Genomic DNA, 12,261 nt, shown 5'->3' on the forward strand with positions numbered 1-12,261 from the left:
TAAATTTTCAAGTATTTTTCTCCCAATATATATATATATATATATATATATATATATATATATATATTTATAAATTGATTAACTTAAATTATTGATTGGTCGAATTGATTTTTGTCGGAGGAAATTTTGATTAATCAAACCCCAACACTATTTGATAGATGCTTAAAGTATTGAGTATACGCTCCGAACATTCAAAATTTTGTAAAATTATTCAGTTTCATTGAATGCAATCTTCTAGATGTCTCGAGCGGTGCGCCAACGCACAAAGAGATTGCGCCAATACGTAAAGGGATTGCGGCACAGAAAATGTGCAATTATATCACCCGTATCATAGATCTTCCGCCGGTTGTTAATTTTCTTAATTTTCTTTCTCGCGTGAGTGAGAATCGCGATTGCATTTCATAGAGTTTGTGCTTCGTTATTAAGTAAAATTCGATATCGTGTGGCACCTACGCTAAGCGATCTAACGTGATTAAACTGCTTGCAAAATTAATTTCACGATCGAAAAATTTTCAGGTTTCAATTTTTCATTTAGAGTTAGAGTTTCCTAACGCGGGACACAATAGAGACAATGCTAGCGAGCGTTGATCCCTCGCGAAAAACGCGATGTACATAAGTCAGACATGCAAGCAGTTGTTTGTTTACTTACGTGGCGCGCGACAAGTTCCATCGAACGAAGACAGACGTCTCACGCAATAATATTTTTTCGTGTGAATTTTGAATAGAATCTTTATCTCTATTGTCACAATTTTCATAGTTTTTGATTTTTTATTCACGCTCGCGTTCGTGATTATTAATTTGATAGATTTGCGAATATCACCGGATCGTATTTGCGGAAGAGTCGTGAGCGAACTTCGCAGAAATATTGCGGAGTTGTTATCCGCAAAAACATTGCGGAATTGTCTTCGCAAAAATATTGTGGAGCTGTTATCCGCAAAAATATTGTGGAATTGTCTTCACAAAAGTATTGCGGAGTTGTTATCTGCAAAAACATTGCGGAATTATCTTCGCAAAAGTATTGCGGAGCTGTTATCCGCAAAAATATTGCGGAGCTGTATTGCAGCTTACTACGCTGCACTATCGATACGTTACATTAGGGATATTCCGTGTCGTACGTGAGAATTTCGTACAGATTACTTTACCCACGTGTCGAAAGATTTCGCGAGATCGGTCTTCGCGTCGTGTGCTCCCTTCGCTCGCGGATTCTGTTTTCTTCGTAAGCGATTCGCTTCGCGTGTGTATCAAAGCGATACATTACAATTCGATCGGACTGTTGCTGAAATCGTCGCACATACTCGTCGTTTATCCGAAAGGCCGGTTTATCCATTTTCTCGAAGACTTCCAGTTCGCGATATTTTATACGCAATTCGCAACTCGGAATGTATTCTCCAAAAAAGACGAGATTTTTCGTGAAACTTCCGTTAGATTACCGTGGTCGGGAGTGAATTATAGGCGACGTGGGACGCGAAGACCATTGCAGTATCAGATGCAGCGACAGATGGCTGGTGGGCTCTGGACACCGTGGGACGACGCGCAATGGTGAGCGCTCAATTTAGACGCTCATATAGTAGATACAAAGCGTCACTTTACGTAGATTGCATGCATGTAAACGTAAATCGCATTGGGTCCGACGGGAAGTAAAGTAAGAATTGGAATTTGCAATTCGCCGAAGTTACGTAAGAATGATCCAACCAAAGAATTTAGCTCTAAGATTTTCATAGTAGTTCAACGAGTCAAGCATTTCCATTTCTTTAAGAGTACTGACTAGCTCAATCCTTAGAAAAATGTGCAAAAAGACGCGACTGGTAAAAAATAAAAAAACTGTTTCTTAATTCATTTCAAGTATCTATAAGACTTGAAGTTTTTTGTTTAGATTAAAAAGAAATTGTGAATGGAGTATCCATTGATAAAAGCTTATAATTTTTTTGAATTGGATCATTCTTGCATAACAATGGCCAATTGAAATTTCGACTCGCCAGGCTTCCTTCTCATCGGATTATTTCTTGATGATACATTAAATTGATATATTTCAACATGTCATATTTATATGCTCTGTACATGTTATATATGCTTTTTTATGCTCTATATATTAAGCCGAGATTCAAACCGATGTATTTTGAGAATCCGCTAAATTATTAAGTCGAGATTCGAACCGATGAGTTTTGTATTTCCGCAAAATTATTGAGCCGAGTTAGTTAAGCCTGGAATAGTTTTTTAAAGAAATTTCTCAAAGAAATTTTCGCGTTTGCAAAGATGTATTTTCGAAAATGACGTCACGTGTGCGTATTTCGCTCTGTATCGTCTCTTGGATGATAATGTTTGTTAATGTCACTCTACTCCCTCAGTAACACGCCTAGAATTTTGAATATAATTTTACAATAGACCGAAGTCGCGTTTATTACGTTGGATCCAACGTAGCATTATAAGAACATCGGACATTGGCCGAAAGTCGGTTATGTTACCGCAGGTTATTTAGGTTATATAGTGTTAGTGTTTAGAGCACATTCTGGGATAATCTTACAGTTTTTTTAAGTAATTTTCGCGTTTGCAAAGATGTATTTTCGAAAATGACGTGAAGTTTGACTATTTCGCTCTGCATCGTCTCTCGAATCACGTGGGATGCTCCGCTTCATTTTCGCATGTATTTTCACCGTGCAAAAGAGTTTTTAATTCGACGATAGGTAGGAAGAAGTAATCTTTGCAGAAAGATTCGATGTCGTGATAGTAATTGTTTCTTATATTTCGTCTCATATTGTGGGATGCTCCGCTTCATTTTCGCACGTACTTTCACCGTGCAAAAAGGTTTTTAATTCGATGCAGGTAGTAATAAGTAAACTTTGCAGAAAGATTCGATGTCATGATAATAACTGTTTCTTATCGTTTTCGTCTCATATTGTGAGATGCTCCGCTTTATTTTCGCACGTACTTTCACCGTGTAAAAGGGTTTTTAATTCGACGCAGGTAGAAATAAGTAAACTTTGTAGAAAGATTCGATGTCGTGATAGTAACTGTTTTTTATCGTTTTCGTCTCATATTGACGACGCTCCGCTTCATTTTCGTACGTTCACCATGCAAAAAGATTTTTAATTTTGTTGAATCAGCACGAGACAATAGTTTTGCAAAGGTATTCGGTATCACATCAACGACATTTTCCGACAAGTTTTATACTTTGTGTTGACTTGACCAAATTAAAAATGCTTTTGTATAGTAAAAGTTTATGCATAAATGAAATAGGGCTTTCCTACCTCAAGGATGAAAACGATGTGGAACTCTTGTTATCGTGACACTGATTTCATTTTTCAAAAACTACATCGTACTAACTGCTTCAATTTATATGATAAAATTATATACAAAAATAAAGTGTAACATTGGTCGAAATGAAAATGATATCTCAAATTACCGTTGCTAATTATATTGAAACTCAAATAATAGGTAACGTATTTTTCAAAAAATTATTCGCAAATTACGCTTGCGCCTACAACACTCTTCTCTAAAAACTCTTTCTTTGATGCATTTTGGTACACAAGCGGTTTGAAAAATTCATCAGAAAAGTAGAAAGGACCTATTTTGGAGAGAATGCAAATATCGGTAACGTGGCATTCACATTTACGTAACGTCTATGTGTAAGAAAATTAAAATGACAACGTAACACACACACTTGCATAACATCTGTGAAAAAGATGATAGCGGTATCATGTTAGCGCCTATTTGACGATCGTCTTTATTCCATAAGTATCTATGTATACATAAATTTGATCGTCGGTAAATGATGATAATCGGTTTTCTTTTTGATGATCGCTCTACGTTATCGACGCTTATCAAATTCGTCGCTCGCTCTGGCATTCTCTTAACACAATCACGCTATCCTTTTCATATTTCTTGTATATATAAACTTAATCACGCCTGTATAGAAATCTTTCTGCAAACTTTTCCGATATTCTTAAGCTTCTGAATTCAGACGCGAAGGTATAGTAATGTTTTTCAAAACTTTTGTGTTTGGAACATCTACACTTTTGGTATGTACAAGCTGTGGAACTTTTGAATTAGGTAAATATTACGCTAACTGATAGCGCGCTTAAGATTTTACATTACAATTTTTTTTCGTTTTCATCACATATTGAGCAACGCTCCAATTAATTTTACGCACTTTCATTGCGTAAAAGCATTTGTAATTCTGTATAACCAATACGACGTAAATTTTACAGAGAAATATCAGTATTCTGTTGTAAAATATTTTCTACTTCACAGCATCTCCTTAATAACGGTCCTCAGATAATCAGGCAAAGCGTCCGAAGACCTCGCTATCGCCTCATTTTTGTTTCTTGCTTGTTCTATTATTACTTTTACTTCGTCTTCCAGTGAAAACTCACGCACCTCAATAAGATCTACGAATGATTCACGATTACGCGTCTGGAAAAGTCGCCACATGCACACATAACTGACCGATACGCCGAATCGCTTCTTAACGCGTTCGCGCCACTTTCATTTTCTTGTTCCATTTACGTCGCGCGTAAACCGTCTTCGGAAATGCTCGGAAAATATTTGCGCGAATTAATATCGCACCGTGGCAGAAGCCAAGCGCGACAGACAGCCGCAACGTAGCGATTAAGGAGAATGATCTCCTCTTATGGCAGCGAGATATTATTACCAGAAACGTTCAGTAATTTCTCATCTAATTTGTTCTCGTACGAAAGCGATACTTTTCCTTACGATACATTTCGCGTTTCCTCGTGAAATAAGATAGAGAATAATCATTCTGTGATTATCCTCGCATTGATAATTTGCGACTTTCGAATTCTTTCGGAATTTAATTGGCGAATTTATCTGCACTGAGAAAAAGATACTTGAAAATTTCTTTGTGGGATATAAAGTTTATTTCTATGAGATAAGGTTTATTTCTGCGAATATAAATACAGAGTACTCAGCTCGATTTTACGAGAGATTGTGAAATCGAACTGAGACACCTTGTATATAGACCTTCTGTGCTCCCACAAATAAATTTTAATAAATATTTTTTTCTCAATGTATTTTTTAATTTCTTTGGAAATGATTATTTTTCAAAGTTCCTCTTCGTTTCCTATTTTCCACTTTTACTTCCTTAAAATTTGCCTTCTGTCTTGCCTCCTCCTGCGACAAGTATCTGCATCATTGTCATTTAAAAGTCTCAAACAGTTTATTTTCGTGTTCAATAATAGTATCGCGCTTCCAACGCGTTCATTTTACGCGACGAAACGCGCGCGTTTCAAAGCGTCGCTCGTTTTGCTTGTTCCTTTGCAATTGCCAAAGCAAAGGCCAAGCATTATGCGATGTATACGAGACACAATTGTTAGATGTCATAGCTTTCGAGGAAATTTTTACGTCGTCGAGTCACTGCTCCAGAAGTTACGGTTTAGTGTCCAAAGTCCAAAAATCAAAGACTCGGACGCGCGACGTCCTTGTTGCGCCATCGAGGGCTTCGACAGAGCCGTTAATGAGGATAACTCCTTTTCGCACGTCGCTCGCGGCTCCTCCCCGTCGCGTATTCCACGTAGAAATTCGCGTTATTCAATACACGAGCGACCGATGATTTAACGTCGGCTGGAGAAGGAGCCGGCGCGCGAGACGGCACGCGCTTGTGTCCATTTCCATTTCTCCCCGTTCGGCCGATACTTTCACTTAAAGTCAAGCTTAAAGCGTGACTTACGATTCGGCGCATTGGTCACGAGAGCCAGCAGCGCGCGCGATTTGATCTCTCGACGCTTAGATTTTCGAGCGAAAGTGCGCGCGGGGATTCTCGCGATCATCTCGGATTCACTCTTTCCTTCCTCGTTTCCTTTTTATCGCAGCCGTGGAGGAGGGGGAGGGAGGGACGACAACGGGGGATTTCGCGGTTCATCGAGCAGAATTGCGATCGCGATGGAGAGGAACAGCAAAGAGCGAAGGCGATACGTAATTCACGACGATTCGTGGACGAGCGCGACTCGACTTCGCCGTTGTGGCGCGCTTTCCCACACGGGAAATTTCATTCGACCGGAAACTCGAGTGGACGGCTCGTTTGGGACACGGTCTGTCACGTTATTTAATTACGGTGATCAGGAGCGCGCGCGCGCGTGATGGATCATGGAGGCTCGCGTATGAAAGTCAGCTGTCCTAGTTATTAACATTGCACTTGCTCGAGCTGCATTATGAGTCACGGTGCGTTCGGCCCGTTCGCGGAGCTCGAAAGTCTTCAAAGTGAAAAAATAGCGTTACGTACCTTTGTCTTAATAATGGATCTACGCCCACGGTTGGCTCGTCCAGAATCAGGAGTTCTGGGTCGTGCATGAGGGCCACTGCGAAAGACACTCGTCTCTGTTGACCGCCACTGACAGAGAGGAAAATGATCGATATTATTATTCACAATTGTATTTACCACATTACGCGGCGCGACGACGATCTCATCTTATTGGCGATATTCTCATGAAATCTCGGAGGATCTGTTGAGAGTCTTATATTTCTTCGATATTTCTTCTAATTTGAATTTACTTTGGGGGGAGGGGAGGATAGATAGAAATCGCTTTTTGAGAAATCCAACAAAAGATTAGTTACAAGTAAAATGACGATTTGATACATAAAAAACGTCACATGCACTCTAAACAAATCGGGAGTCTTGTTCTGTGGAATGCGATCATCAGATGCAAAATGAAATTGTAATTCCCGAGATACAGTCTCTGAAAGATACAGTCAGATTCTACACGGAGAGAGAAGTATGGCTGTATTAACGTAATTTGGTTTTGATAAACGAACCAACGTATTTTAATCTCGAAAAAAAATTTAAATATTTATATTTAAAGACCAAAACAATAAGAATGTTCAGAGTTAGATACCAGTCCCGTGTAGAAATTTTCCAAGAGTTTCCCAGATGCAGCATAGATTCTGGTCAAAATGCCAAAATTTGTTCCAAAATTGATTATCCCACCACGATATCAATTGGAAAATTCATTTTTGTTCCAAACATGGATTTTCTGTCTAAGAATCGAAATAAAAGTATTACGGGAACCTACACTTTTCAGTAATGTCGATATATGGTATTAAATAAGGGAAATCCCATTCTTATACCAACATTCTTATACTATTCTTATACGAATATCTGTAAAATACTTTGAATATTTTATTGACTAATACGATTACTTGGAAAGTCAACTTGTTTTCTTCAATTCTAACATAGAAAAATTATGAAAATTATTGGGAAAACTTTGCATTTCCCCATTTAGAATCGCGTTTGAAGTTTGAAATATTATACTTTTAACTAGAATCCATAATTATTTTGGGAAATCGGATTAGATCCCAAGAAATTTTCTATGCGGGAGTTCATGAGTGTTCAAGCATTAGTATTTACTACAGCCAAATTTTGTTCTCCGTGCAAATTGCAAAATATGCGTGAAATTTGAGATCTGTCCTTGTTCTTGCGCGCGCGCTTACGAGTTCAGCAGAAATCGATCGCAGAAGATCGCGACCGCAAACGCATTCATACCTGAGATTCTTCACCAAGCGATTCTGCGAAGGCAGGTCGAGAAATTGTAGCAAGAAGCGCAGCCTCTCTACAATCTCGGCCGTGCACATTCCGAATATCCAGCCGAAGTACATCATGGTCTCGCGAATGGTGAACTCGCCGTAAAGAGCAATCTCCTGCGGCATGTAGCCGACCCTTTTGCCCGGCACGCCGGAGCCCTTCGTCCCGGGTTTGCCACCCAACACCCAGATCTCGCCTGAATTTAATCTCCTTCGGCCGACGATGCAGGACAATAGCGTGGTCTTGCCGCATCCGCTGGCGCCCAACAACCCGTATCTAGCGTGAACAATTCAAACAATAATTTTTACTCGTTGTCAGTGTCGATTATTAATTGAGTCGCGAGAAAAAGAAGCGTGGCGATCGGTAAGACGACGAGAATAATTTCAAAACTGTAGTTAGATATCCTATATTTTAGAATTTCGAAGTTACAACTTCTCAGGCAACTAACTGATATGACTGACTATAGAAATATAATAGAGGCAAACTACTTCTATGGATTAATACTCGCCACGATCTTATTACACGATCGTATATTTTGTTTTTTAACCAAAATACGAACGTATAGCAACAGAAACATCTTGACCTGGCACCGTGTTCAGTTGTCCCTAGTAGCGTAGTTATTTCTTAACTGTGATATTATTCTGATTTTAATGAAACTCGGGGAAAAATATTTATGTGAAAGGACCATTTCGCGATTTTTTACCATTATTCCTCCCAAGATAAATATTAAAAAAGCATATGGATACAAAAAAAGAGTAACATATCTCTAGGGCCACATAGTCCCGATCTTCCTTACTTCGAAAATACACGGAGGAAGATAATATTGTAGTAAAAATTACTATGAAATTTTTGTAATCTTGTCATAATACAATATTATGATACGAAATTACTATATGTTTGTTTAAAAATGTTATGTACGTTTGAAAATTATTATAATTATTTGAATGTTTCGTTATATCGTACATCAGGTAGATTACCGAATTTTTACTATTTCTATAGTGATTTATACTACTATTTTAGGGTAGTGTAGCTTAACAAGAAATATTGCAAAAAGGAATTTTAACGTAATTTTGACTATAACATTTTTCGTTTGTGCACTCTTAAAGTAAGGTAAGGTAAAGTAAAAGATACAGTATCTTATCAAGCGGTGAATTCGCGTGAATTTTGTGGAATGCTTCGTCGAAAACATTTCCCTGAACGTATTGAAACATTTATTTGTGCCGATGGAATATGTTTACGGCATGTATGCGACACACACTTAGCATGCGTGTCATATTTTCAAAACGAATTGACGAATCATCGTCAATGTCGATTAGCATTCCTTAAATTAGGAGAGAGAGATGAGGTGATCGCTAAAACGACGGGGATTTCACAAGTATTTAGAAAATACTCGAGGTGAATAAGCGGAAAAGAGAAGATCTCCGAGCGGCGAGTTCGCGCTAATTTTGCGAAATGTCCCGTTGAAAATATTCCCTTGAGCTTATCGAGAAATTCATTCGTACCGATGAAATGTATTTGTAAATACATACCGTGCACTTTTAGCACGCGTGTCACATTTTTGAATATGAATGGGCGGATCAACAGAGTCATTTGCATGTGCAATTATCGCAGGAACACGAACAAAAGTGCAGTCGGTAGTCTCGAGAGGTCCGTTTTCCTTGAAGCTCGGGCAAATACATAAATTCACAAATCGCGCATAAACACGATTTCAGAGATTTTGCTGGAAATATGATTTAGATGAATAGAACAAAGACTTGGCTGGATTAATCAAATGTTTGGTGAAATATAAACGAACCAAAATTCCAGTTGAAATTATCAGAATTCAGGTCAAGTTAACGAGATTCTGATTAACCAAACAAGATGTTGTAGTTAACCAAAAATCTTGTTTTGTATTAATCAAAATCTTTAAACTTTAAACAGAATTCTGGCAACTTTAACCGGAATTCCGGTTCATCTATTTGTACCGATGGAATATGTTTACGGCATGTATGCGGCACACATTTAGCATGTGTGTCATATTTTCAAAACGAATTGATCATCGTCAATGTCGATCAGCATTCCTTAAATTAGGAAAGTGAGATGAGGTGATCGGTAAGACGACGGGGAATATTTTACAAGTGTTTAGAAAATCGAGGTGAATAAGCGGAAAAGAAAAGATCTCCGAGCGACGAGTTCGCACTAATTTTCCCACACATTCGATTAATTCAATCTAATTCTTATTTCCGTTTGGACTGAACTTTCCGTTAAGACAGTTTGCATGACTAATAAACTCTCAAAAAAGAGAAGTAAAGCATTATAAGTTGTCACTTGAAATTTCATGTAAAATATCCAGATTTTTATTTAAAGTTAGATCCAAATTTTTCAGTTGAATCATAATATAATATATGTATAATCGCGATTCAACTAAGAAACTTTCATCTAACTCTGAACTGAAATCTGAGTATCTTATTCGAGAGAGATTTCAAGTAACTATTAATACGGGCCAATCTCGGTCGCGAAATACATGTATCGTGCAACACGAGACTAGCATCATCCCGAAGGCGCGCGCGGCTTGTCATGAGAATGCATCGAGGTAATCACAATAAAGGAACAATCAAATTTAAATTACGCCGGTCGAGTCGTCTAAAGGCGATGCGAACTTACGCGTGACGTAACCGTTTGCTACGAAGTGGAAATCGGGAACACGACCTGGGACGTTGCCTTCGGACTTCTACTGAATCACGCTAATTTGTCATCGAATTTATTCTCTTTCGTGAGTAGAATATACACACGTCACCGCTATTTCCTTCGCATTTTTCCTTCGTGTTTCTCACGTTTTTTGCCGTCATCGGCCTTTTCTGAGCGCACAGTCTAATTTCCTTCGTTAATAATCTTATGAAAATTGCCTTTTATTCGTAATTTCGTTATATATAGGATAGGTCAGTAACTATTGCTACTTCGAAACAAAAAACAAAGATGATCTTAAGATCTTTGAAATTACTTCTCCCAGGAAATAAAAAGCGTAACCACCATAAGAAACTTTTTTCTAAGTGAAATAGCTTCAAAAATTTAAAGATCATCTTTTTTTTTGCTTCGAAGATATACAAAATGACAATAGTTATCGACTCACTCGATATGAACATACTTTCTAATACAAGCGAGAAATAAAAAATATTAAACTAATTTTCGCGGTTGTATTTAACAGAACTTTTAAAAATCTATCGATATAGACATCGATAAAATTTCGTGACACTACACTGAGAGGAAGAATATCTAAAGAATGAAAAATATTCGTTGGGTATTGATAACATATTTACTTATGCACTGAGAAAATAATACTTGAAAATTTATTTATGGGATATAGAGTTTATTTACAGAAATAAACTTTATTTTACAGAAATAAGTTTTATGTTCCATAAATAAATTTTCAAGTATTTCGTTCTCAGTATCTATTATGGTGCAAAATATTTTTCAAGTAAGAAAATGTATATTTTCTTAAAACCTTAGCTTTTCATGAAAGCAATTATTTATTCTATTCAAATAAAAGAAAATTTAGATTTGAGTAAATATATATATATATTATTATTATTCATTAAAATAAACATATTTTATTTTTAAGATATTTTTTCGGTATATAAGCCCCACAAATTATTAGGTTGATCTATAAATTCGTACATATTTTATATAAACGAAATTGAAGTTTATTTTACTGTTATTAAAAACAATTTAAATCTATAATATACGCGCTGTTTTGTCCGACAATCTTTCATGCAACTTCATAATTCTTTTCTTATAAAACTTTTGTGGTTTTTCGGTAAAGAAACGTTCCAAGTGATTCTAAAGAAGCTAAATTTATATTATCAAAATATTTTTGTAATAAGCGAAACAAATAATGATCAAAGGGATCAAAGAGATGATCAAAGAGCAATATAGGATGAATATAGTAGGCGAAAGAAACATCCCAGACAAACTCTACACTAAAAAAAAAAAATTTACTAAATTTCAAAAAACGTTTGTTTGGATAGTACTGTGAAGATATTTGTTTAAATTAAGTAATTATTTTCTAAAATTAAATAAAGAAGTTTTAAATATAAATTTGTTTCTTTAATTTTAGAAAATAATTACTTAATTTAAATAAATATCTTCACAGTATTGTCCAAACTAATGTTTTTTGAAATTTAGTAAATTTTTTCTCAGTGTAACAATTTTTATGGAAGTAAGAAAGTATAATGCATCGTCAAAACTCACCCTTCCATTTTCAAGCTATAACAAAGACAGCTGTGCTCCTTTAAATACTTTCACTTACATCACAAATATGTTCTGAAATATCAGCTATCAAAGCGCATACATAGATGGCCAACTGTGTATGGAACTATTCCTCTAATACCAATATACAGGTGCCAACTAGATAAAAATTGGTACGAATTTATGGATCAACTCAATACATAAGATTATATTAGATTATATAACAGAGCGAGTCGGTCAATTATAATGCATAAGTGCTACGATTTATTGAGCTACTCAAAAAAATTCGATTTCATTTTTGCCTTCTTTGATGATTATTTGCCTTCTTTTCGGCCATTCTCTTCTCAACAACGATTAAGTTATATGTATGCTGGCAAAACTTTGGCGAATGAACGCGGACAACGATCATTTGGTTGATGAATAATTCGTTCTCGCTGTATGCTCGCGATGAAGTAAGATTGAAATAAAACACCGGACTGAACTCTTTGACTAATCCAATATTACGA

General features: G+C 36.6%; 1 protein-coding gene across 5 annotated transcripts in view; it reads right to left on the minus strand.

The window, feature by feature from the left end:
• LOC116846081 (ABC transporter G family member 23) overlaps positions 1–12,261 on the minus strand; it is a 120,851-nt gene that overhangs the window by 25,027 nt on the left and 83,563 nt on the right. For all 5 annotated transcript variants that reach the window (XM_032819483.1, XM_032819479.1, XM_032819484.1 and 2 more), the window contains 2 exons: positions 7,493–7,807; positions 6,236–6,343 (listed from right to left, as the gene is read on the minus strand). In XM_032819483.1, coding sequence (XP_032675374.1) covers positions 6,236–6,343; positions 7,493–7,807 — 423 coding nt within the window. The remainder of the gene's footprint in view (positions 1–6,235; positions 6,344–7,492; positions 7,808–12,261) is intronic.

The sequence above is a fragment of the Odontomachus brunneus genome, unplaced genomic scaffold (assembly GCF_010583005.1).
Source record: "Odontomachus brunneus isolate Ranch 3 - 2012 unplaced genomic scaffold, Obru_v1 Obru_scaffold_060, whole genome shotgun sequence".
Lineage (NCBI taxonomy): Eukaryota > Metazoa > Arthropoda > Insecta > Hymenoptera > Formicidae > Odontomachus > Odontomachus brunneus.